Consider the following 27392-nt stretch of genomic DNA (forward strand, 5'->3'; position numbering starts at 1 on the left):
ATATGAATAATAATTCAGTTATTCTTACAGAAAAATTCTGGATTTAAGATGATGTGAACAAGAAATGGAGGGTTTAGGAGGCAAAGCCAGTAGTAAGAAAAGTTCAATATATGTTTTGACAAGATGGATGGAAAAAATAGCTGTTTGATGAGCAGTTATTACAGAATTTGCAGGGTTTAGTGACTGAGTAGGTCTGCTAGGAGGAGTCAAGGTTCAGTTGTGGTGTCCTAGAAAAAAAAGTTGAAGTCATGAAAATGGAATACTTGTTGGGAAGGGAGGAGAAAACTGACACAGTATGCTGGGAAAACATGAAAAGTTTGCTTGTTCATAATAAAAGATTAGATGCCTAAACCAATAAAATTTAAATTGTGGAAAAAAGTGGTCTACCTCTTTTTCTTAGAACTTTTGAAATAAAAAGGAAAAGAAGTGGTGACAAAAGGAAAGATTCCTAAGAAAATTTAGCAATCTCTGTGAAAGAAGCAAACTACAGTGCAGATAATGAATGCAGAAGGAAGTCAGAGTGCTAAGACAACCTGGCAAAAAGGGAATTTTGAAAGCACAGGAAGAAAAGTGAAAACTGTTGTTGGAATTCGCTGGTCAAGGAAATGAGGATGAATGTATATCTGTAAGAACAGTGTATAAAAGCACAATGAGATCTCAGTAAGATTGCCTCAAATTAATGTAAATTTAAAAGTTGGAAATCTTCACTCAAGATAATCTATTAAGTAAGTATAAAGATATAATTTTACCGGGGTAACTGCCATTATAGAAACAGGATCCAGAAAAAGGTAATATTATTCTGGAAAAATAATTTCAATTCGTTGAAGGATTATTCCAGAATAGGTGGTCTGAATAGAGAAGATACTCTGGAATAGCCAAGTTATACTAGCACTTCTATAGCTGCACAGTTTTCTAAAATAACTGTTCCTACCATGCAAAAAAAAAAAAAAAAAAAAAAAAAGCCTATTCCCTATTTATGAGTTTCTACAATGGCAAGACGAGTAAAATGTGGTTTTTATCACCTTCGCACACTTTGCAATAACACAGAAAGGCCTATTTTATTGGAGAAAAAAGATATGGAAAAATTTAGAAAGCATTCTAATCTTGCCATTTCAGTGTGTCTGATTTTTAACTAAAAGACTAACAGTTGCACCATCATTGTCTGTCAGCTCGAACTTCAGAATTAGACTTTTCAAAACATTTGATTTAAAATAGTTTCTCTCTAGAGTAAAGTGAAGGGGAACCAAGGGACAGAAATGTGCCCCTGTCATTTCTGAATGTTGTTAATGGACTTTAAAGATGATGTATATGTTCTTGCTTTCTGTAGTTCATCACTACCAGTGACATATAAGTGTCAGTAGTGTTGGAATTAAAAATGGTTAGTTGAAAAGGTGTGCAAATATTCCTGCCAGTGCTGGTCTCCCAGATCTATACTAAAAATACAACAGCAGAGCAGAATGGTGCAATAAGAGAATGAGCTTGTGAGCTGCAGACAGAGTTGGAACCAGTTTCTGCAGTTTTAGCCAGAATTGTATTAATTGATCAGTTCCCCTATTAGCCATACAAAATTAATAGCAAGAGAGAAATTATAATCTTCACTGGATAGCACAGTGCTCTGATACTGGTCCTTTTATTTCTCAGTAGATTTTGTGTGGTTTCATTTTTTTAAGGCTATTAGAAAGGAATGCGTTTGAAGATTACACAGAAAAGAATTTTTAAGGACTGTTTCAGCATGTTCAGAAGCTATCAAAAGGAAGGTATTTTCTTTTGTTCTAACTAGCTAATTTTTTTCTAAGGGGAAGAGCATATAATGATTGTAATTAAGACCCTAAAAAACTAGATGAGCTAAACCAAGCAACTAGTCAGTACTAGAATAAGCTCAAAACCTCAATCAGATACTTAGGAGATTATTTTTCACAAATGAGTCCCTCTGTCTCTGAGTTCTTAGGCTTGATTCTAAAAAGAGACCTTATGCACAGCTTCAGCAGGCAAGGCTGAGAACTAGGCTGGGAATTTCATAATTTTTTCTGGACATTAGGAATCATTCTTACTAATGGCAGTGAGGTTCTCCCATCCTCCAACTTGGGCTAAATACTTGCTGTTCCACAGATGGCATCTATCTGTTATCATTTTCTGTTACACATGAGTTTATGGCTTTTCACATTCTTCCTTGCCTACATCCCCCTGTTTTATAAAAGCTAAACCTCATTTCCTATTATGTTTCTAACACTTGAGCATAACTATATTCACAATACACTTTTTTCCAGCCTGAAGATTGTAGTGTTTGTTCTGGATGGTTTTGGAACTGAAGAGGGACTGAGTTTCTGACAATCTGCTCATCCTTTCCAAATACATATTTTGATCAACCAAGTACCTCCCTATACAAGTATTAGCATTCTGCTATTCTTGAATGGCAGATCTCATCTCAACCTTTAGCTGAATTGTATATGTACTATAGTTATTTACCTGTCATTGTTTTGGCCTTTTTTGTTGATTCTGAAGATTGCCCTGCTGTTTGTATTCTAGATAGGAGTCCGAAAGGTGTTTCTTAAGTACTGGCATGCTGACCATCTCGATGACTTGTGCCTTCAGCTTCAGAAGAAAATTATAACTTGCCAAAAAGGTAACAATTACAGAGTGAGAATTCCTCATCTGTCGCTTTGTACACTGAGCAGAATATTGCATGACAAAAACAAATTTTTCTTCTTGAATAGTTGTTGGTTTTTATACATTTCTCTACAAACATATTTCCAGCTAACTACTTACACAGATTTTTTTGAGATGATAGTAACATCGGTGATGCTTGCACTTTCTGTCTGTCAAACATAATTTTATGACAAACTGTTGCCCATAATTAAAACTTAGGGATCTTGAATATTTCAAGTATGTTTGTTGGTTTTTGAAGGCATTAATATCACCTTTAACTTTTGTTGCAAATCATATAGCATAAAAATAATAAAGAATTGCAGTGTGCTCAATATTTTGACAGTGAATACAAGATAATAGTCAAATGATTTAAAATTAATTAATAATTCAATAATTTAAACTTGTGTTTATTTTCCTCCTTTTATAATAGCTTTCATATTTGACTGCTGGTTTCTTATGTTTAGGTATTTCCTCCCCCCCTCCCCTTTTTTATTCTGTAATTCTCACTAAAGTCATGCTGACATCTTTTGGCACATTTTTAAAGGAGGTATTATCCACTGTGTCCTGATTTACTGTTACTTCGGTTACATTTCCTATCAAAAACTCAACTGCTGAAAATGTGAATATTGCTTTGTTTGAAGAAGCTTCCTTCACACAGTGCATTATTTACCTAATTAGCTGATGTTTGTAACAATTCCCATTATCACCTTTTTATAAGAAATTTAAAAGACAAAAAGTTATCTTGGTGGTTTTTTTATTCATATACATTATATTGCAGACAAGAGTATATAAGCTCCTTTCATTTTAACTATCTGTTCTTCACTGTAAGCTTATAGTGGAGAAGAGGAAGCCAAGAAAAAACTTGAATCAAGCAAAATCACAATAGAAGCAGTGCAGGAATTAATGTGGAGAGTGACGGTTAACACAGATCACAGTTCATCTGAGTGTACAACTTGTGCCTATTGTATTCACACATTTAGAAAATCAATAGTGATTTATCCTCTTTCCCTTCTTATCAAGAAATATTTACCTTTTAGAGTCCAATTTGCAAACAGGGAGTTTTAATATAAGCCTACACCAAAATGTAAAACATCCTCAGATGTGTTTTGCATAGGTAAGAGAACATATATCTGCCTGAAGAATGAAGATGGTACGTCTTCTTGGCTCTTGAAAAAGTATTTCCTTTGGTTTTTAGCCCGCTTTAGTTAAGCTCTCTTGAAAAGTAATTTTCATCAAAACCGTGTTCAATGTTTTTTTAAGCTATGTCTCATCTGCCGGTTTTTTATGGACTGGGAAACCTGAAAAAATCAGGAACTTTCATAAATAAGGAGTAGCTAGATATCTGTTTAATGGCATTAGCTCATGAAATAAACTCCCTTTTGTAAATAGGTACAATTGTAAACTTGCAGAATTAGCATGCCAAAATTCTCTGGCAAATTGGGAAGAGGATAGAGTACCTGTGCATTGTTCTTGTATAGTCCTAAAATTGGGATCCATAGACTTTTATACTGAGCTGGTGATGCTTAATGAATAATGGTATCTGTCCTGCTGCATATCCACATTTTTATCCTATCACCCTTTGCAAACAAAGGACTTTGGAAGCTTTGTCTCTCTTTGACTAATAACCAGACTAGTCAATAATTTCTCTGTCAGGCTTAAAATGTAATATATATCCATGTAAAAACTTAAAGAAAAACCAGGTCTTGCCCAAAATTCTTTTAAAGTGTTTTTACTTTGGTCTTACTATCTATCCCTTCATCAATCCCATAAATTTGGAAAAAAAAAACCAAAAGATAGGTCTTTTTCTGTTAACCTGCAAGTTTACTTACACAGGGAAAGAAAAGGATCAAGCTAAAATGAAATTGTGTGTATTAGCAATTTTTATTTAAAAATGGATCTGTGAGTTTTGTGGGTTTTTTTTTCACATTTATGAGAACTATATATGGGAATTTATGACCTTATTGAATCAGTGAGAAAATTTTTTATACCTATAAGAAAGTCCATCATGCTAAAGTTCTTCTATAAGAGTTCATATAGATTAGGAATTAACTTTAATACATTTTATGCACAATAGTTAATATATTTATCACATAACCCACATCCATGGTCTATTTGAATTTGATTATTCTGATCATTATCCTTAGATGAACTATAAATAAATATATATTTCTCTGCACTGGGGGTGCTAACCTCAATTATTTTAATTTGCATAAATGAGAATTATTTTGGATCTACATAAATGAAGAGCAAGTTCAAAAGAAAATCTTAGTATCCATACAGAAGTAGAAGAAACTGAGCAGTAAAAGTCTAGGAGATTACAAGTTCATTTCACAGCAGTTTTTGGGGTTATGAAATTGAGGTTTTGTTCTGTGTTGAACTGAAGACAAAATCTTTCAAATGTTCTCATAGAGAAGGAAATGTGGGGAAATGTCCACCTTCTAATGAAACATGAGAATCAATTCGTGAAAATGTGTGCAAAACAAGAGGAGGGGTCTGCCTGCCAACCGTCCCTGCCAAAATTTTGTTGCATGTTTCTTCAAAACATCTCAATTTTGGTAAAAGGGCATAGTTCAGAGTAGCTGTACAGGCTGTAAATGCTAAAGCTAGCTGCACTGGGTATCATTTTACTGGACCATCCTAGCAAGCTACACTGCATTGTTCATGCCTGCTAACAATCCTACCAGAGAACTGACCTCTGTATTTCCTTTTCATAACCAACCTTGATGGTATTACCAATTTTTTTTTTTTTTACTTTTTTTTGGTGTGTGTCATGGTAAAAGGACACACTTGTAAAATGTTACTTTAAAATCCAGGCTTTTTTCAAAGTCAGGCAGGATTTGATACTTAGCCATTTGACAAATACCCTGTCTGCTCTGCAGCAGATAAGTTTAAAGAAAATGCTAGAAGTGGAAGAGCAATTTTTGATCATTAAGCTCTTCTAAATTTTCCATATTTGTGAGCAGTGAGCTCTGATAATGTTCTATGCATGTATTCTTTTCCTTTGCAATGACAACATTATGGATTCAGACTCAGTAATATGTATATCCGATGTGAATACTCATAGAATTGTCAATAAATAACTGTACTATTAATTTCCTTTTCAACTGAATTGGGGAAGTACATTTAATATTTAAGGGTTTAAAGAAGTCAAATTTTATAGAATGTAACTAAAGGGATTGAAAATGATTGAAAATGGCATGGTTGGCTGTGATTATAAAAATGTTGTCCATTCAAAGTTGTCCATTATGAATAATCTCATAGTACTTGATCTTGACTGTTTTCAAGCCCAGTGAATTTTGTATAGGAGCAGTATTAATATGTTAACATTAACCTTTCTTACATTTCATCACTGAGCATCTCTAAATAATACCTTCTTTTAAGTATTTAAACAGAGGACATTTCTCTCTTGTTTTAGCTGTTTATTTTATTCAGTAACAATTTACATTCACAGAAGAAGACTTAATTGTATCTTTCTGTTTTTACATTTTTCTTTTAGATTAATTCATATTGACTCTCTTGTAATTTAATGTTGTTCTGCAGTGTCCCTAGCACTTAAAGCTAATTACATTGTGAAAAGATCTAATTCGTTTTAGCCTTTTTTTAAACTTACGATCTTAATATTAACATTTTCAGTATTTTCCCCCTAACTCAAAGGAACGTTTTATACAGGCTATTGTATGCTGGCTTCTTCAACTGTAGTAAGCAATTATAAAGTTCGACCTGCTTTGTTACATGTAAGTTGGTGTACTGAAAATCAACAATATTTCAGGCAACAAGTGAATAATTCTAAACCACGTTCTTCCCTGTGAAGCATACAGCAATGACTGGGGATCTAGAAAGAATCAGAATCTTGTTGAGCTTACAAAAAAAAAGCACACACACACAAAATAAAGCACCTTTAGTTAGTGTATTTCTGCCCTCTGAGCCAAAATGTACACTCAGGAGAATGCTAAACCACCTGTTGCAAGAAAAGTGATTAAATCGGCACCAAATTTATTGTGGCTACAGAGGTCCCTGCGCCTTGTGTTTCTGATCATCTGGGTACTTCTGAAAATTTAGGGGACTAGGTGGTATTTAGGTTGGGTAGAATTTGTTGCAATGAATGTACATACTTAGGAAAGCAGTACAGAAAGATATAAGAAATAGATACGCCAAAATCTTCTCCAAACATAGGTCTGACAAAGAGTGTGAAAACCAGGCCTAATAGATACATAAAGCTGATGCAATACAGATGAAAATTTTAAACTGAAAAATGCAGACATGAGGTGACAGTTACATTTGAGAAATTTACATTAAATTAATTGAATTGGTTTTGCTGAAAGGAAGTGAGCAACTTCCTTTCAGCAAAAACTCACTTCCTTTCCCCTTTCCAAAAACAACTGGATTAATTTAATGCAAATTTGTCAAATGTAACTGTCACATTATGTCTTCATTTTTCAGTTTTTTAGTTTTTTCAATTTTTTTTAGTTTCAGTCAAACTAAAAATTCTTGTGTCAGTTTTGATTTTGATTGGTTTTAGGTACACTGAAATATTTAAAGCTTTTTTTTGTTAAGCTCACAGAAACCAAATGATAATCTAGTTCGTGCTGCATTCAAAGCAACAGTCACTTTTTTTGAGTTTTATTTTGAAATGAATGCTCTTTTGACCTTTGTAGTGTAAATGGATGCTTTCACAGTCTATAGCATACATTAGGTTTCCAGCTGTAATGTAATAAAAATAACATTCAAAGAAAGTAAACATTTTGAGTTCTGATAGCTCAAGTTTATGAATTAATTTACTGTCAATACTTTGGTTTTATCACTGATACTAGAAAACAGAGAGAGTGACATTTTAGTGTGGTGTTTATATGCCATAGCATTTCTTCAATTTTTTGTGTAAGCTCTTGGATAAACTTCATTTGCTTATGTTTACAGCAGAACCCACAATAGTATTTAGTTATTCAGCAATTAATTAGTTGTCTTTCATTAGTCCATATTTTCTCCTTCTTTTATGGTAGTTGTAAGAGGATTTCTAGCTCGCCAGCGATTGTTACAGAGGATGAGCATCAAACAGCAAGAGGTCACCTCAGTAAACAGCTTCTTGCAGAATGCTGAGGATATGGGATTGAAAACATATGATGCCTTGGTTATTCAAAATGCTTCTGACATTGCTCGGGAAAATGACCGGCTCCGCAATGAGATGAACACTGCTTACCACAGGGAAAAGTTAGAGGCCAGAAACAGACCAGAAGAAGGTCACAAAAGGTAAGATGACAAAACATCTACTGTGAAGAATTAAAGTGTTTTTTCAGTTGTAGTAATTTCCTCCCCTGCTTAGAAAGTCAGAGTGACTGAGGAATTACAAAAGGATTCTCAAGCATACACTCTGCCCAAATCAATGTTAGACCCTGTTTTTTCTGTATGTTAGGTAATGAAGTCTAGAAACTTAAGGACACCTCTGATATCCTATTCAGAGGACACAGCTTTACAGGAACTTATTCAAGTCTCTGAGGCATTTATTTTTTACATTAAACTTTCATCAAACCAAAGTAAAAATACTCTAACATAAAATTCTAACATTAAGGAAGGTAACGAAAAACATTAAAATACAATGAAATCCAGATTAAGAAATCCTGTTTACGCATTGAACTTGGTAGATTGATTGTGAGGAGGATTCTTTCATTTTATTTAAAAATAGGCAAATGGTTTTGTTTGACTCCAATCAAAATTTTCAAAAGTGCCCATTTTACAAATCCAGTAAATACCAGAGAACCTTTCTCCAGGAACTGAGTCCCTGACCTCTCTCCTCTCAGACAGCTGAATGGGCCGACGTAGCATTTGCAGTCAATAGGTGTGTGTCTACAAGCAGGAAGGTGTCTACAACTTGCTGGACATATAAATATTTATTTTTCCATAGAAACTTCATTTTCAATCAGAGTCACTCTCTTTGCTTTCATTGCTTTTGTCAGTGACTTTTATTAAAGTGAAAATGGCAGTGCATCTGCTTAATTAGCTTCAAATATCCTAGTGATTACATACTGGAGGAAATGCCTTTGTAGGAAAGACTGTAATTAAACATTGCAGTGAAAACAAATTATCCACTGAGCACCATGCTTTCATCTCTAGCTATTTCATTTACTACATGGGCAGCTGGCTATATCCTGTGCCTGAATTCCAGCTCTGCTGGTGATTTGCCATGCAGAAATACAATTAAAAAAAAAAACCCAAATGCTTGGGGATTTGATGTAAAATGTCAGCACAGAAATCTTCTAATATATTACCACTCTATGCTAAAAGGTTTTCAGTGTTTTGATTTTTGGAGGAATAAAATTTTGTAAGAATTTGTTGAAATTTAGTTTTCTGAAAGCAACTGTTACATATTATTTATCAATACATACTGAATAGTAAAAAACAAAGAAAAATTGGAATAAGTAAAACTCAAAAACTGTGAAATAATTAAATAACTACACATATTGTCATAATTAACATTATCAAAATTATAACTAATACTTAAGCTTAAACACGAAGATACGTAAATATCTGGGTGGAATTGTTCAAGCAGCCACTGTGGCTGGTGAAAAAGGTCATCTAATATTTTTAAGATTTGCATTATCTAAATAGAATTTACAGTTGCCTTTTTAGAAAATAATGATAAAGGCTCAGCATTTGCTGCCTCAGTAACTTTCTATTAAAACAGATTTCCCAGAAATTATCATTCAGATTGAAAACCCAGCTTTTGATTGTGTGTAACAATCAAAGTGTGAACAGTTCATTCAGTGAATGTCTGATCAACAATATGAAACTGCTTAAGGAGGGCTGCATTTGTGTGAAAAATGGCCAGTGTCCTGATTTATCATGAAACAGGAAATGGAAGAAAGCTAGCAGCTTGATCTGGATTTGTTTGTCAGATTACTACACACATCCCTTTGACACAGCAGGGGAGTCGTGAGATTGTTTACCAGAAAGCTGTTGTTATGTTTGCATGAACAGGTTCATTGTTATCGCTTGAATAATGCATCTGTGCCTCTTTTTTGTGTTTTCAGAGCTGAAGACAAGGGTGGGAAGGTTTCTGAGGACATCTTTGCTGACTGTCGAATGCCCAAGCACTTTCATTCCAGCTCTGTCCCTGTGCCCATGGCAGTGGACAGCTTGGTACATTCTGCTGCTGGGTCATCCATCAGATCCCCCTCCCTGCACTCTGTGTTCAGCATGGATGATAGCAATAGTCTGCCATCACCAAGGAAACAGCCTCCTCCCAAACCAAAGAGGGATCCCAACACACGACTGAGTGCTTCATATGAGGCTGTTAGTGCTTGCCTGTCGGCAGCTTCTAAGGAAACCGCTAATGAAGGTTAGGCATAAAGGGAGAAACAGTTGCAAATATTACTCTAGGATATTGATTTATTGTTTTCACTTCTATCCTTTTAAACACGGTGAAGTGCCTTTGAAAAGTCTTGCTTCCCTGAAATATTTCAGTGGCAGTAAATAAAATGAGTCAATTTGTAATTTGTTTCCAAATTGGCAGATAATACTCATGTGTTCTAATTGCCTAGTTTGTCAGCAACAAAAACCTATTTGCAGAATTCCCTCTAGAGACAAATGATCTGTCAACTTCAGCTATTCTACTCCACTGACCATTTCACCTTTTAAACTCTATGCTAGAATATCTTACATCACTAAAACAAAATGCTTGAAACTTGAATTTCACCAAGTTTAACATTAAACTTTCTCCTACTTTTTCTCTGTGTTCACATGAATAACTTATTGCTTGCAGTGGTTTATATTTGTGCTTACAGTGCTTACAGCAAATTTTTTGTTCAGAAGGAAAGTGCAAAGTCCCAAAGCATCTTAGTGCATTATAGTGGATGTAGAATAGTTTTGAGTTCAGTTGTTCTATTCTCCTTCAACCTTGAAATGAATGAGTAGGAGATGGAAGGAAGGAATGCATTCTGCTTTTTCTTGATAAGTCTTGACTTGTCATGCTTTCTCTAAAGGATCCTCTAGTCTTATCAGGGATGATCATTCAGGTTGGGTTTAAAGCTATGTATAACCATTCTCTAATACTGCATGCAGCAGACAGAAACCTCTGCAGTGCCCTCTTGCAAAATAATTACTGTTCTCATGTGCAGCTCATCAGATGCAAGTCAATTTTTCTTAACCTCTTCCGTGGTCATTCAAGCTCTGTGTAAGGAGAGATGAACTGTATCCAGTAAATTTTAAGATAGTGTGGTTTAAGGAGCTTGGTAGTGGTTTTGGCTTTCTGTGCCTAGCTCTTCAAGAAATTATGGATTTAGCGAAAAAGCTTTAGCAGAGGATTTTGAAAGAATGACAATTCATATATGTATTTGTGTTCTTAACACTAATGCTTGCTTACACTCACAAAACAACTTTGGAGTTCTTTTCTTATGTATGAAACAATAGGGGCAGTTTCCCTGCGTATAGTCATTTTCCAAGGATTATTTCAGTTTCCTGAGTCTTTTTCCAAAACCAGCTCTGATTTACACCATCTAATTTTGATCTTGAAAGACCAGTCTCCTAGATACCCAGTTTCTCCATACCATACAAGCCAGGAGGCTATAAAAAGACATGTAGTTAACTATATACTCAGTTGGGGAATTGCCCTTAGGCTATGGGATTCCCTAACTTTATAAATTATTTCCACACCCACAGTACAAAAGAAGATGATACAGGCATAATATCTGCCTATAATTAGTTTTATAGATATTACATAAAAGGGGGATAATTCAGTTACTGGTAATAATGTGTGTTGAAGTAGCACCGTGTTGAAACTCCTAGTTAAGCATGGCACTGTCTCTTGAGGCAAATGGAATAACAAGCAAATATTTCAGTGTGTTACAGATCTCAGTGAACATTTGTATTCAAAAGATACCTCCTCAGGTGTTAGTTGTCATGTTTTACTGGCTGTAGAGGTTACCCAAATGGATTTGTCCAGGTAGCAAAGGCTAGTGGTTAGGAAGCTTCAAGTTCTGCATTTCATTCCTGAAATATTTATACTTTTGACTGAAACTCTGTGTTTGTGACTGATGTTCATTGTCAAATCTGTGGGCAGCATTTAAAGACTTAAAGCATTAAACCTGTGTAAGAAATAACTGACTTTGATCTGTTAATAACACAGACCTTTTTCGCTTTCCTAGTACTGACCCGTCCAAGGCCACACAGTGATGATTATAGTACCATGAAAAAAATACCTCCCAGAAAACCAAAACGAAGTCCCAATACAAAACTTAGTGGCTCTTATGAAGAAATACCTGGCCAAAAGCCTGGTGATGTAAAACAGACAAGTACAGTAGCTAAACCAGGTGTCTATGACACTGTGACAGTACAGAGAGCAGGTTCTGCTGAAGGGCCACAACATGGCGTGTTGAGTCTCTATATGTCACAAGAAGAGGAGGAAAATGAGCCTGTCTATATTGAAATGGTAGGGAATGCAATGAAGAGCATTTCTGCTGAAGCAGAAAGTCCAGAACAAGGAGAGTCTGTATATGAAGAGATGAAGTATTTTCTACCAGAAGAAGGAAGCAATGGTAATGGAATAGTTCCAGTAGTGACTGGATCTCCTCCTTTGTTCTTTGAAAGCAAAAAAACCTATAACATTGAAGATGGACCATTGGATGGAAACAGTCAGGCAGCTTTGATCTATAAAGACTCATGTGACATTCCAGCCCCTTTCCCTAACTTGCTCCCCCACAGGCCACCACTTCTTGTATTTCCTCCAACCCCTGTCACATGTTCACCTGCTTCTGATGAATCACCTCTAACACCGCTTGAAGTCAAAAAGCTTCCTGTATTGGAAACCAACCTAAAATACCCCGTGCAGTCAGAAGGATCAAGTCCATTATCACCACAGTACTCCAAAAGCCAGAAAGGGGAGAATGAAAGACCAGCATCTCCAGGCTTGGTTGTGTTCAATGTTTCCAGCAAAGTTACTCCTCCTTCCACACCACCTCCTCCTCTGCCACCACCACCTCCTCCTGTACCACCTTCTGTTTCCTACCGGGCTTCCACACATTTTGCATTTCCTCCTGATACTTGTGCTAGTTTTCTGATTAATACAGGGAAAACAGGTACAAACTCAGATCTTCCAAAAGTACCTCAGAGACCAAATCCTGCTCAGCTTGGATGCTCATCTCCGTTCTCCAAACTGCCTTACTCCCCAAAGGTGGTGAGAGCAGATCACAGGAAATTGAACTCAAATTCATCATCTTCATTTTCATACAGCCCTACAAACTCAAGGTCATTGACCAGTCCCCTTGATGAGTTAACTAGCTTGTTCAACTCAGGACGGAGTGTGCTACGAAAATCTGCTGCAGGGCGTAAGATCAGGGAACCAGAAGGTAAGACAGATCTCTGTGCTTCTGTATAATGTTTCTTCTGCCCCAAAACCTTCTTACATTAGAAGCTAATAGGGTAGGTGAAAATACAAAACAAATCCTTTTTTTGTTGTAGTCATAAGAAACACATAGAAAATACATTGCATATAAAACATTATAGGTCTTCAGATTTTCTCTGAGATGTCAACTTTTATTTTACCAAAATGTTTGTATGACACAAATTTAAAAGCATTATTTTTAAAATTCCAGGAGCCTTGATAAAATAAACACAGAGGTTTATATTTAATAAACACATCGTGAAAAATTAGTTTAGGGTATCAATCTATACAAATACTTTGAACTAAATATATGGCTGGGTGTCTGGTAGATAACATGTACTTTCAATTTGAAGACTTTCTCTTAAGGTTTCATTATTTTATTTCCATGAAATTCTGAATTTGGTGATACAGCCATTAATATTCTCCTAAACAAAGCTGAGACAGAGAGCCATGTAGCAAACGACATTTATTTCCCCTTTCTATCCTTTTATTCCTGCCTTTCCTGCCATTAACATACACTTTTGTACATACCCAGAGATTACTTGTTATCCTGGCTTTTCAGCAATTGGGGGCCATCTTTTGTATCTAGTGCAAAAGCCAACTATACAAAAAAAAAGCAAAGCTTGCCATTTTGCTAAAGGTTTCTGAGACTGGAGTTCTCAGACATTATCACTTAATTATTTGTCTTGTCCAGGAAATAAAGGGTTCAGCATTGTTATTGAGACAAATCTATGCATCTTATGAATACTGAAAATTCATCCTGATGTTATTAGTTTCAGTCGGCTCCTCTGTCAGGGTGAGATGCTTCTGACCTAGCTTTGTCCATCTAAAAGCTTGATATGTAGGCAGCAAATCCTTAGCCTAGAAAGAGACAATCATTTACAGAAACTAATTCCTATGAGGAATTATAATCATCTAACTAACTTTCCTGTGAGGAAATCATATAATCATCTAACTTTCCTATGAGGAAAGCCTAGATGATTAAACTAGTAGGCTTGTAACTTCTAAGTGATAAAAGTTCAAGTAAATTCTGTCTCTGCATATCAATTACAACAGTGACTCCAGTCATCACATTACTTTTCTGATTTAAAAAAAAAATAAAGTTTTCTATGGAAAGTAGTCAGTGTGCTTTATATAGAAACTTCTCTCCCCGGTAGCATTTCCCAAGCACAAGATTTTGTGAATTGAAAATTCGGGGAAAGAAAACCTTTAGACTGTTTTCTCTACTTCTTCACTTTTGTCTGTCCAAACAGCTTGTCTTAATCAAGAGCTGTGTGCAGTTTATTCAAAATGGGCAAAATATAATCATAGAGTCATTTAGGTTGGAAAGGACCTTTAAAATGGAGTCCAACCATTAACTTTCCACTGCCATGTCTACTACTGAAAACTTACTGAGGGTGCACTTGAACCCCTTGCCTAGATTGTTGCTGAAGTGGCAATAGAACTAGCCCCTCTACTGAGACATGGGAAACACCACGGGTGACCAGTGGCCAACTGGATTTAACTCCATTCACCACTGCTCTTTTGGCCCAGCCATCCAGCCAGTTTTTTACCCAGTGAAACATACACCTGGCCAAGCCATGAGCAGCCGGTTTCTCCAGGGGAATACTGTGGGAAACTATGTCAAAGGCTTTCCTAAATCTAGGTAGATAACATCCACACCGTTTCCCTCATCCACTAAGTGGGTCACCCTGTTGTAGAAGGAGATCAGGTTGGTCAAGCAGGACCTGCCTTTCATGAGCCCAATGCTGATTGGGTCTGATTGCCTGGTTGTCCTATACATGGTGTGTGATTGCACTCAAGGTGATTTGCTGAAAGACCTTCCCTATCACTGAGGTCAAACTGACAGGCCTGGAGTTGCCCAGACCCTCCTTCTGGCTCTTCTGGTAGATGGGCATCACATTTGGTAGCCTCCAGTCAACATTCAATGCCTATAAATATATGTAGAATAGGGTTGTTTGGTTTGTTGGTTTGGGTTTGTTTTTTTTTTTTTTTTTTGGGGGGGGGGAGGGCTGTGTTTGGTTGATTGGTTGATTTTGGTTTTATTTTTAAGTTGGGAGACTTGTTTTCTTATATAGATAATACATTTTTATCCACTGGAATCAAACTATTGATGTCACCTCTTTGGATACCTCTTCTCAAAGCTCTCTCAATGTACCTATGGTGAGGAAGGGTAGCAGACCTGCCCCAAAACAAGTCACAAACCTGATCGCTACCTTAAAAAAAAAAAAAAAATTTGCTTTGGGGTGGTGGTTGTTTGCACGTGCAATTTTCAGCTAAAAGTGACCAAGATAGGGTTCAGAGTGGGTCTCCTGTGGGTTGAAGCCAGTGCATTAACAGAGTCTACCATAGAAAATCTCTACATTTACTTTTCACGTGAAAAATGTACTTCTAAATATTTCATCAAGGCAGCACTAAGTATGAAATATCAAAGTTCAAGAAAGATACACAATAAAAAGCCTGAATCAATATTTTATGAGCTAGGAAGCTACTGGATACTAAGTGCAGTTACATATGAATAGTTAAATGATGAGTAGATGGATTCAAAGAAAGAAATGCAGGTGAATATATGTACATGTTTTTACAATTTGGCTCTTTTCATGTACTTCATATGTTCAGTTAATTTCCAGGGTAACAGCTGGATTTTTTTTTTATTTAACTTCTTTTTTATTTAACTTTACATTACTTCTGATGCAAAGTAAAAAGATGGTGATCGGCAAAGTAGACTGTTATTCAAAACTTGAAGTTGTCCATGTCTTACTTCTGATTTTTTATCACCTATTGCCTAATGCATATTAAGTTCATGGAAGACTCCTCCCTTTTTTCTTTTTGTCATTTGTACTATTTTTAGGAAGTTATGTGGTTAAAAAAAATTAATTTTAATAAAAAGTAATTAAAGTTTATTACATAGCCTAGAACAGCACTTGGTAATGTGTAAGTTCCTTTATTTCCATAAGTTGTAACCTACCAACAACCTTAACTAAAACCAGAAAGTAAAAATGAGAGCCATTTTGAAGTCAAGGAGAGTTACCTACGGGAATCAGTGTGATTCTGTGAGGAATTATCAGCCTTGGAGATAAAAGCCTCCTTGCCAATAAAAGTGCAATGAAGACATACTCCTCAACATGCTTTCCCCTTGCCTGGAGGATTAATTTCAAGGCCTGAGAACACTGATATTCTCTTGGCTCCTGATCTTTCCATGGGCAATGATCTTCCAGAATTACAATAGTGTAGATTTGTGGTTTTCTGATGGGCTATGGACTTACTGTGAACTGAACTGAGCACTCTTCTTTCAGAAAAGCAACAAAAACAAAATCAAAAGAGAGCAACTTTCATTACCTGGTGGCCAACCTGGCTATTATACGAACATATCTACTTGGTCAGGCAATGATCAGGATCATATAGTATGCAATTTCTTGCATTTAATAAGACAAGTTTTCTGCTCTGCATAACTTGTAGTTTAAATAAATAAAACTATAACAAGTGAGAACTGAGATAAAGTGATTTCTTGAAGGTTGAAAAAAGTTAATTGAAGCTACAGCTGTATTGTTAGACAGGGATTTCCTTTTACTCCATACAAAATAAGACGAGTGCAGATAAGCAATCATACACACACATACACACAAACACACACATTTTTTTTTCCTATTCTTCCAGATTTCTAGAAGTAGAAACTTTCGTTTTCAAGACTGAAAGAAACTGAATGGTCATGTGCAGAGTCCTTCCTCAGTTTTGGGTTTGTGGTTTGGGTTTGTTTTATTTTTCCTAGATATTTCTAGATTTTTCTAGATATTTGGGACTAGAATTTATAAAACCGAATTCAATGCCTTAATAACAAAACCACACTCTCTAGAAGAATGTACAAATATTTTTAACTATTCTACATATAAGACATTCCTTATATAAGGAATATTAAATGTTTAAGCATTTTGTATTAAGTATGTGTGGAGTACAGACAGAATTTTCTTTAGAAAAGAACATTAGATTGTTAACAAAATATTCATACTGTTCAAATGTTTACCCAATATGTTTGACATCCATTAACAATATTAATCCCTTCTTTACCTGTTTCCTAACTGAGCTATTTCCAAGACAGGTAGTTACACATATCAGTGAATTATTCCACATTCTCCAGTTTAAGTGCTGGAAGTCACGGCAAGATAGTTGCAACTGACAAATAATACAGGTCTTTAGATCACCTAGTTGTGTCTAAAGGTTGCCAAATAGTGTTTCTTGGAATTGCCTCAGACTTTGAAAATAACAGGATTTAATGTGTATGTTTGGGGAGTACTGTCCTGTCAGAGGCAGGTACCCCTTTGATAGCTGGCAAATAGTTTCCCTCTATCAGCAGATTAAAAGCAAGCTATTGTGCAGCTAATGTCCCAACAGTGGATTTCATATTAAATCTCTACTGGGGTTTCTGAGATGAAATCCCAGTTCCTTATCTTCTAAGCCACTCAGCTTTTCCTCTTAATCAACTTAGTAAAGATAATATTCATATCTGCGTCTCATTATTCCTACATTATATTGATACAATATAATAGTTTTACTTTCTTTGTGGCAAAAGCTAATAACTTACAAAACATGAGTAATACTGAAAGCTGTGTTTCCACCTATTATCTTTTACCTGTGAATGCTGGAGGAATGATTACATGAGGCATTGGCCTTCTGTAACATCTTTCAAGTGAAATTCTCAAAGCATTAAAACTTTAATGAATTAAGTTTCACAACACTTCTCAGACAGAGATTAATATCTGTTTATATAATTGCCTTAATTACCAGAGAGTGAGTGTGACTTTTTGTGACTAATTTTCAGATTAGATGTCTACACACAGGAGAATCATCACTCTCTGATTCACTATGGACTACTTGCAGCTCTCAATCTGAATCTCTTGCAGTAGTTACAGAAAACTGGGAGGAAGCCAAAGCACTCTAGTAACAGTTTAATGCAAGTCATAAAACCCCCCCCATACATGGATAGCTCTATATGCCCTATGCAGAAAATTATAAAGGAGGAGACAGAACTGTTGGCACCACAGTTGCCATCCAGTCAGTGCTGGGGGATTTTTCTGAAGAAATAATTGTGTTTTGCATTACAGCAGCAGAAAAAAAAGGGGTTAGAAGAGTCTAGGGAGAGTACCATCTATTCCTGTTTTCAGAGTATGTAGAAACTTTTTTACAGCCTGAAAGATACCAGTTTAGCCTGCGGTCTTCTAATCTCTAAGTCTGTCATTACCTCGATAATTTCTCACAAAAAAAAAAAAAAACTGGATAAGCAAAATATACCAAGAATAATTTTCCATTTCAGAATCTCTGAAAACCAGTATATTTTACAGCTGGAGCTTTTTGGAGTTCTGACAATTTATTTTTTTTTAAATTATTGTAGCATTTCTCCCCCTGGTTGATTTTATTGTTTGCTCTTTCAGAGTAAAATCATGTTATGTAATTTGCCTTGGTTTTCTGTCCAGACATGGAAAAGAAGCTTTGTGTGTGATTACCATAAACAATTTTAACCTGATGATTATTAAAAGAAGAAATCAAGTCTCACTTTCAGGTGAAAAAGAATGGATATTGTCATAAACCTTTATAATATTTATTTTGCGTTTTAAATACTTTCATTGAAAATAAAATCAAATTCTTAGCACTCCCACACACATTTCCAAAGCCTATATCCAATGAAATAGACATTGGAGGAGACTGAGCAGCCACAGGAGAACACAGGAAAAATCAATGCATTCCTGACATGATCTAATTCTGTAAGTACCTAAAGCTGTCAGAAAAGGATCCTGGAGCAGGGAAACCATTGTTCTGATCCAGTACAGGATCATGTTCATAACTAGTCACTGTTTAACTGGAAAGAAGCTGAGGAGAAGTAATTGCACCAACTTTTCTGCTCCTTTTACATGGTCCATTTCTGAGACCTGCAGGCATTCGTTTTAAGTTACTGATTCTTCTTTGCATTATTTTCTTCTTTGTATGAAGTAAACACATCTAACAGAAAACAAACTTGGTTGGATTTACTTCATGTTCCCCTCATCTTGTTTGATACTGAAGTACAATAACCACACAATACTGGTTCAGCTTTGTGCATTTCAAGCCCTGAATTTTAGTAATATCCCAGCTTTAATAGTGACTTTAATCATTCAAGCAGACATTTACAGCATTATTATTTTCATAACAATGTTTTTTCTTCATCATCTGATGCAATATAATTGTTCCAAATTCAGCAGTGATTTGGGAAGTTGTCTCATTACGGACTATGTTGTGGGCTTCTTTAAATAGTAAAGTCTTCAGTATTTTTTATTTGTGATCTGAGATGCAGAACTACAAAGGACTCTGTCTAGGAACTACTGCATTACTGACTGCAAAACAAAGATACATTAATGGATAAGTTCCTGTGTGATGTACTCTAGGTTACCCTGCTCTTGCAGGGGGGTTGGACTGGATGATCTTTCGAGGTCCCTTCCAACCCTTGGGATTCTGTGATTCTGTGATTCTGTAATGTGAGAAATTAGCTGTATCTGAGAGAACAAAGAAATTGAATTGTGTCACGCGTCCATTCCTGACAGCAACCAAAAATATGGCTATTTGGCAGTAAATGTAATTTCCCTTGATTTTACAGGACTACAGGCATTTGGAACATAGTGAAATTTGAACACACAGTTAAAGTCTTTAATTAAATTCTCAACTTCAGTGAAAAATCTGTTCAGATGCTTTTAACTTATTTACATCCATCTCAACATTAATCATATTTTGCATACAGTCTGAGTAGAGAACAATAATTTCATTTCACAGAAAATGTCAAGATTGTGACATTTACTTTTGTTTTGCCCTGGAAAGAAATTCTGAAATTCTGTGCAGAAATAAATATTCTTTCATGTCCAATCTTTAAAAAATGTTTGGAAAATATTGATATAGTTTGCCTCACACATAGTAATTTTTTTCTTACTGGAAATGTTAACAATTAAATGTGTTGACTTTTTTTTCCGATCTAGTTAAGTTCAAGAGTGGCCAATTCAACACTGATCAGGTTGTCATTTAGCGGTATGTCTACACAGCAATCAAAGACAGATATAAACAAACCAAGCTAATGTTAAACTCATTGGCTCAGCTATCTAAGAGCAATGCAGTTGTGACTGCACTAATTCAAGCCCCTTAGTGATGACTCAAAGTTCTTGATAGGACTTGTGCAGCTTGACATGAAACTCTAGAGACCTGTGTATGTGAATTGTGTGTCACTTCTAGCACTGGCATTTTGTGGGGCTGAAAGGAGAACAAGAGAAGATAATTAGAAAGAGACTGGGAAAAAGACTTGGTCATAAGCATGAGACCTCATGCTCTCTCTACACTACGATACTCTGCTGTTCAGCGGGTAGGAGAGTATTTGGAAGCAGAGCACTGGTACTAGAAGAAGTGGTTTAGGGGATCTGTCTTCTCCCTGGGCCCACTAGTGAGTGGGAAAATAAAGCAGTCTTCAAGTTCAATGCTCTTTGGGTTTTCACTCTATTTTAAAATTGAAAATATAAAAATTAATTTTATCCTTTGTGTGGTGCAATTAAAAAAAAAATAGACCTGAAGTTCTACATTTTGTTCCTTCTTTTAGCTCTTTCTTTAAGGGGTGGTTGCAGAATGATGCTGACATATAGTGACAATTTTTAGCCACAGGTTGGCTGTATTTGTGCACAGTATGCATGCTTATCACACTGCATATATGATAGCCACATATTCTTTCTTTGAAGTTCACAGATATGTCATTGATCAACACTGTATCCATTCAGAATGAACTTAAAAACAAGCTAAAGAAATACCTAAAATCCATTTTTATTTTAGAAGCCTACTTGAAAAGCAAATTGGGAATTTTGTTTGAGAGGTTTTCCAGACTAGCTGTCCCTTTTTTGTGGGCAGGATTACAGTACACGTGATCAAAAAATATTCCTTGGGTTGTCCATCAGGATCTACTCAAACAATGTATGTGCCTAATGCAGTCACTTATTCTAAGACTTCTGCATTGCATAATAACAATTATTCATAATAATTCAAGATTTTTCTCATAGCTTTTATGAAAGAGATCTGAAAAATCTCTGTAGAAGTATTCTGTGGGAATAGTAAATAGAACTGATGTTATGCTGTTGGCAGTAGCAAATCTGTCTGTTTGCTTGTTTGGTTTTTTTTTTTTTGTTTGTTTATTTTTACAATATTTGCAACTGTGTTTGAGAGGGAGGAAGGTTGAGACAGTGTCTTATCCTTTCAAAGGCAGCTAAAGCCCATCAGTAATGGCTATTCTGTTACTGAGATACCACACACAAATGTAAACAAACTTAAATACCTGCCTTCAAAAAGAACTATGGCTTCCACATTAGTGAGAAGAAAACAGTTTAAAATAGGGACGCTGTCTTTCTTACCAAATTGCCTTCTCCATTTCCAGCACACCAGAAGTTTTTTAACCACACAAGTTCAAGAAGTAGACTCTTTGGTCAACCAATCAACACACCTAACAGTAAACAAAACTATTACAGAGTAAAATCAGCTGCTTTTTTTCCATATTAGACTAGAAAAGGTGGGGAACATGGGAACATGGAGGGAAGAAATGCTTCACCTAAGGCAGGAAATTGTTCCAAGCAGTACGTCCTCCTTCTTGGTGTCTGTAGTTAGTAATGGACCTCAGAAAGGCCTGCAGAGATCAGTTCCTAGAATAGATGGGGTGAATGAAATCACCAGTCTTTGAAACATGTGCCCTGGCTGCACTCTAGCACACTTGCTGCATTAAAAAGGCATTCCAAGTTATTGCTTAGATACTGTCAAGCAGGGGAGATGGCAGCCTGTCCAGACATTCTTCATCCATTACTGGTATTTAAGAAGGCTATTTTCTCCACCTTCAGCAGTGGAAATCTTTGTATCATGTTGGGAACAAGCCTAATCTTCTGAACCCTGGCTGACTGGTGTCACACTAACACAGTGTTCTACAGAGCAGCTCTTTACCTCCAGCAGTGAGTTTTGTCACATGGTGCTCTTGATGGCCTGCATCTCTTCTCTTCGCTTTCTGGTGTTCCTACAGTTTCCATGAATACAGCTTCCTGGTGCAAAGAAGCAGCAGTCTGGCTTTGTATTTACCTGCTCCATTGAAGAATGCAGCTTCTGGAGTGATTTGTAAGGTCATCTACACAGCTTAGAGAGGAAGGGTGCTGGAAGTGATTGTAAAATTCATTGCTGCCTATCCTAGGAGCATTATTGCAGAGGGAAATTCTACACAATTACTGCTGTAAGGGCAAGCTTTGTGAGGTGAAATAAATCAATGAATAATTACTGCCTCTTACAGCAGCACAGCTATGAGGGTGAGACAGGCAGTACACACTAATAGGCTGCGGGAATCCTGTGTTTACTGTTTTCATCCTGCTCCATTTCTTTCAGCAAATAAGATGCATCTGTTCAACTCCAGCTCTCAGCAGACTAGGTAAATAGTCATGCTACAGCAGGTCACAGTGTGACTTCATATAGGTAAAATGAACTACTCTGAAGCAATATGCATTTATCCAGTGAAAGGACACGTAAGACAACATATGCTGAGGGTAGCTAGCAAACACCACAGACAAGGAATGTCTCCACATTAAGTCGGAGCAAACCAGGAAACACCCAAGTGCAGTTGTCAAAGTGCAACAAAACATGGTAGTAAAACAGTGAAGCCAAATTAAAATGGCCTTTTTGTATTTTATCTTCCTCTCCCTTTCCTCATGAAAAATTATCTGCATAACTTCTTCAGTCACCATCATTTTCTTTTTTTCTTTTCTCCCTTATTTCACAGCATGCACTTACTGCAGTAAATGTAGCAAATATTCAGGATTGGCTACTAGGATCCAGTGTATTCCTGAATGTCCCAAGAAAGAGTGAGAGCACAGATCAGGAATACCTTTTGTCTGCAACTTCCTGTCTTTCATGTACTGGTTAATAGGATTCATCAATTCTCTCTTCTTAACATAATCTAATGAAAAGCTGATTTGAAGTTACCACTTTTACTGGATGCCAGGTACAGATTTCAAAGAAATCAAGCTATTCAGCTTTTAGATTCCATGGTAGCTGAAGTACAAAAGCTGCTCTGCCTTTACTACATTGATTTATCTGCCAGAATGTGTACATTTTCCAGATTTCATAGTTGCTAATGAAATGTGAATAGCTGTGGATCTTGATAACTAAAGCCATATATTGATTATTGGTTACAGAAGTTCATGTTTTCCATGAGAGGAGAAATAATGTTTGATGTTATCGTGGGATTTATTAAAGGCATTAAATGATAAGAAGAGGAACTATTTCCCCCTTTTCTATATGTTTCTTTCTATATTTATGTGTTATATATTTCTGTAGGTGGTGTTCCTTTGTGGAAAAGCTTTTAAACTTTTTCCATAATATTTGTGTTTCCTGTTTTATGGAGCTGACATTTTTGTTGACCAGGACAGAGATGGTTTCTACTTTAAGAACTAGATACTGCCTAACAAGACCTAGATCTTGCCTAACTTCAGGCACTAAAATTCCTCATTTGGGAAGTCAGCCTTAGTTCTCTTTGTAATTAATTGAAAAGAAATGTGTGCCTTGAAAATATGGACCAGGTGCAAGTAAAATCAGATTGAGAGGGGTATATGTCTTCTGTTTATACTAGGGCACAACTAAGGAGAACCTGCTCTCTCATACAGTCAAGAAGAAACTTCTAAATTGCCTTCAGCAGAAAGCTGTACAACAGTTCAGTGCTTCAGTAGCCCCATCTGTTTTGATGTTACTTCCATATTTTTCTCCTTCCCCCCCTTTTTTTTTTGAAGATGAACTCAATATTGACCACTCATTTCTGATTTCTGGTAACTAGTGTTGTCAAGGTGAAGGGCTACATCTGGTTTAGTAAATAAGCCCTTTTGCATTCCTGACAGGGCATGTCCTGGGTATGGCAGCTCAGTTGTCTGCATAGCCAAAGTGCTAGAGGAGTCCGTGGCATGGTTTGGGACCTGGCAGGCTGGCTCCCTTCCAGACAGATCTGGGCATGGTTCAGGAAATGGCACCGGCTAGGGACTATTCCCAGTAGTGCAGCCTATCTGCTGTGGAAAGCAAGAAAGTGCAATAGCATAGACATAGGTCTCTTACCATTTGCCTCAGGGCCAGAGAACAGTTTTGATCACATTTGAATAACCAGGATAGACAAAGCAAGAGGCCCTCTGTATTTATGCTGTATTATGAATCCCTTGGTGTTTTGGCAGTGCCACACAAAGCATACAAGGTAAGCATGAATCTAATAAAAAATCCACTGAAAGCTGTGGAGGCCTTCTGTTGTTATTAATGAGTTTTTCGTCAGACTGTAAATGAGCACTAAATGTTAAAAGGAGAAGTATTGGAAAAAAAGAGCACATGGGGACAGTTATACGTCATAGGTATACCTACTTTTAAAGAAGGAAGAGCAAAACCAAGGGCTTTGGCATAAAAGAAAAATACAAACCAAGCAGGTGAGTTACTCTTGAGGCTTTAACAACATGCTGGTTTTCCATGTCTTGCTGCAAAAAGAGTCTATGGCAATTCTACCAAAATGCTGATATCAGCCATCGATTCATACTTTACTTTAGACTTTATTAAATAGGCTATATGTATAATTTTCTTACAAAATTAATAGTTCCTCAAAATGTTTCTATAGTGCACTTTAATATGTCATCTGAATAGAAGCTATACTGGCCTATTTCATAATTTGGTGATAATATTAATTCAGCCGAAATACTACTTATGAAGTAAATAAGATGTTTGGGGTCCTATATTTTATGTTTGAGAAAAAATGAGCTTTATAATAGGATATTTGGAAGTCATAGCTCAATTAAAAGATTTGAAGTTATTCTTTTGACAAAAAAGTTGTATCGTGTAGACATTCAGTGCATTTGGTTTCTTTCAAGAGTGAGATAATGACTGAACAAGGAAAATAAAAAGCAGATCTATTAAATGATTTCCATGTTTATCATACTCATACTTTTCTTTCCAAAAGTAAGTGACAGCTCAGTCCATCCTGTGCCTTATAACTTTATCATGAGTCTCAAACTCAATCTCTTCTAGGAGCTCTGAGAATAATAAGCAAATAAAGATTTTGTGAGCTGCCTCTTTTGCATACTTTTCCTTTTACACTTTTCAAGTAATGTTGATGTAATTAATTATGGGTTTGTTGGAATACAGAGCTTGCTTATAAGGAAATAATTGTTGCACTTTGATTTGTCATACTCTGATTAAAGCACTGTACATGTGATTGCTTCCAGCTAGTAACTGTGCTGCAGTTGAGGGGTAAATTATGCCTCCAGTCCAATCATCCATGCATTCTTGTAGTCCATATATATCCTCATTAACTGCAATATTAGAGCAGAATTTGACTCAGAGGTATCTTTTTGGAAAAATCAGTTTACCAAAATAATAATCCAAATGCTGTTGACTGTTGCAAAGAGTCTGTGGGTTTTCACTTAAAACTTGTATTCCTTTTATAACCATGAATTCCCACTGTGATCTTACATCCTATACCTCTCTGTAGCGAGCGTCTCACAAGTAGGTATGGATGACTGTTCAAATAATGTTCTTACTAGCTAGAAAGTGTTGAGATGCTGTTACTTAAAAAAAAAAAAAAGTTTAAACCTGGTGAAGAATCCATCCATCTGATGAGAACTGCAGAGCACAAGTCTGAACAAAAACCTAACATTCAGCTTGTTGGTGAAGATGCTTAACTGTAGGAACCATAATTTTGTCTTTTCCCATCTCCTAAAGTATTTCTAATAGTTTCAGAAAGTTGATAAGGGGTGAGAGAGCAGTGCACATCTATCTCTGCAGCGACTCACAGCAGCAGGGGGAATTTGACATAATTTGTTGCTGAGCAGGAGCTGGCAGTGTGCCCTGGCAACAGAAATGCCCAGCAGCATCTGGGGTTGCATCAGCAGGAGTACAGACAGGAACACGGGCAGGGTCTGTCACCTGTGCCCAGCAGGGCAACAAGTTACATCAGGCATGAGCTGAAATGAGAGGGGTTTAGGCTGGGTATGGAAACTTTTCCACACAAGGCCAAGCAGGGCAGCAGGCAGGCAGAGGGAGAGGCTGCGCAGAGGATGGGCAGACTCCATCCTTGGGAGGGTTCCAAGACTGGCTGGGCAACCCTGGCTTGATCCCACTGTTGGCCCTGCTTGGAGCAGCAGTGCACAAGGGATCTCCTGGGGTCCCTTACAACATGAATTATCCAGTGATCCTAGGTAAGTTTTGCAACAGTGGGGCAGGATGCTGGTTACACCTGACTAAAGCATCCTCTTATTATACTATTTATAGAAAAGATTTTCTTAAGAAACTCACCAGTTTTGTACAAAGTGCAAAATAAATGAACAGTACTTGTTCGCTAGGGATAGACTATAGCTTCTCCAGGGGTCTCTTTGAAGATAGCCAACATGAGCAGTTGTACTTTTTCCATAGACTCACATGAGTTGCTCCAGTGAGGAGCTGAAGATGACTATATATATGAAATTAGCACAAGTACCTTTATATAACCCAGATTATTTGAAAAAAAACCCAACAACCAAACAACCAAAAAAAACCGAAAACAAAACCCAAAACATAGGCTTCTTTCTCACCCCCAAGATTAATTAAATAAGGCACTGTGAAGTATAATTTCTCTATCTAGTTTTCTATTTAGAAACTAAAGGTGTAAATTTTTTACAATGACTGAATAAAGCAAGTGTGATAACAGTTTTCTACCTAGATAACTATCTCAAAATATATGCTGCATATCTGTGCATTACTTGTCTCTACCAGTTTAAGATGATATTTTAGCTCAGTAGTAGCTAGCCACAATTATTTGTAGTATTTTATCTTACACATCTAAAGGAGAAAAGATAACCTATTTTTTTAAAAAGAGCCCTTTATGAATGCCATGAAAAGAGATATCAATGTACCTATGAAACAAAAGGCTTCTGCAAATAGTAATGCAAGAAAAAGTCTTTGTACTTGCACATTCTCAAATGAATTGCAGATGTCAGGCAAATCAGTAAATCTTTCGGCTATCAAGAAAAATAAGGATCCCAGCCACTTTCCCCCAAGACTCTTTATGTAAAAGGTGACACAATAATTATGTAGGTGGATTATGATCTATAGGCAAGTGCACTGACTATTAACATCTAAAAGTGACATTTCCTTTTCAGACAAATTTAATATGAGCTGCAAAGATACATTTTGCACTCAACTTGCTTGTACAAAAGCTAAATCAGGCATGCTCTTATAATTGTCCTGTATGCCTTTTCCAACTCAGACTCTGGTTCTGCCACCTCTCCCAAGTTAGTTGCTTTGGGTAGAGCAGGCCTAATTTTTTCAATGCAGAGACATTTGCCTAAATAGGCAGTTT

General features: G+C 36.4%; 1 protein-coding gene across 1 annotated transcript in view; it reads left to right on the plus strand.

Moving 5' to 3' along the window:
• The window catches only part of MYO16 (myosin XVI), a 297078-nt gene that overhangs the window by 247663 nt on the left and 22023 nt on the right, over nt 1-27392 (plus strand). Inside the window, exons 29-32 of the mRNA XM_005145243.2 lie at nt 2527-2623; nt 7644-7890; nt 9669-9976; nt 11781-12980. Of these exons, the coding sequence (XP_005145300.2) occupies nt 2527-2623; nt 7644-7890; nt 9669-9976; nt 11781-12980 (1852 nt within the window). The remainder of the gene's footprint in view (nt 1-2526; nt 2624-7643; nt 7891-9668; nt 9977-11780; nt 12981-27392) is intronic.

The sequence above is a fragment of the Melopsittacus undulatus genome, chromosome 2 (genome assembly GCF_012275295.1).
Source record: "Melopsittacus undulatus isolate bMelUnd1 chromosome 2, bMelUnd1.mat.Z, whole genome shotgun sequence".
Taxonomy (NCBI): Eukaryota; Metazoa; Chordata; class Aves; order Psittaciformes; family Psittaculidae; genus Melopsittacus; species Melopsittacus undulatus.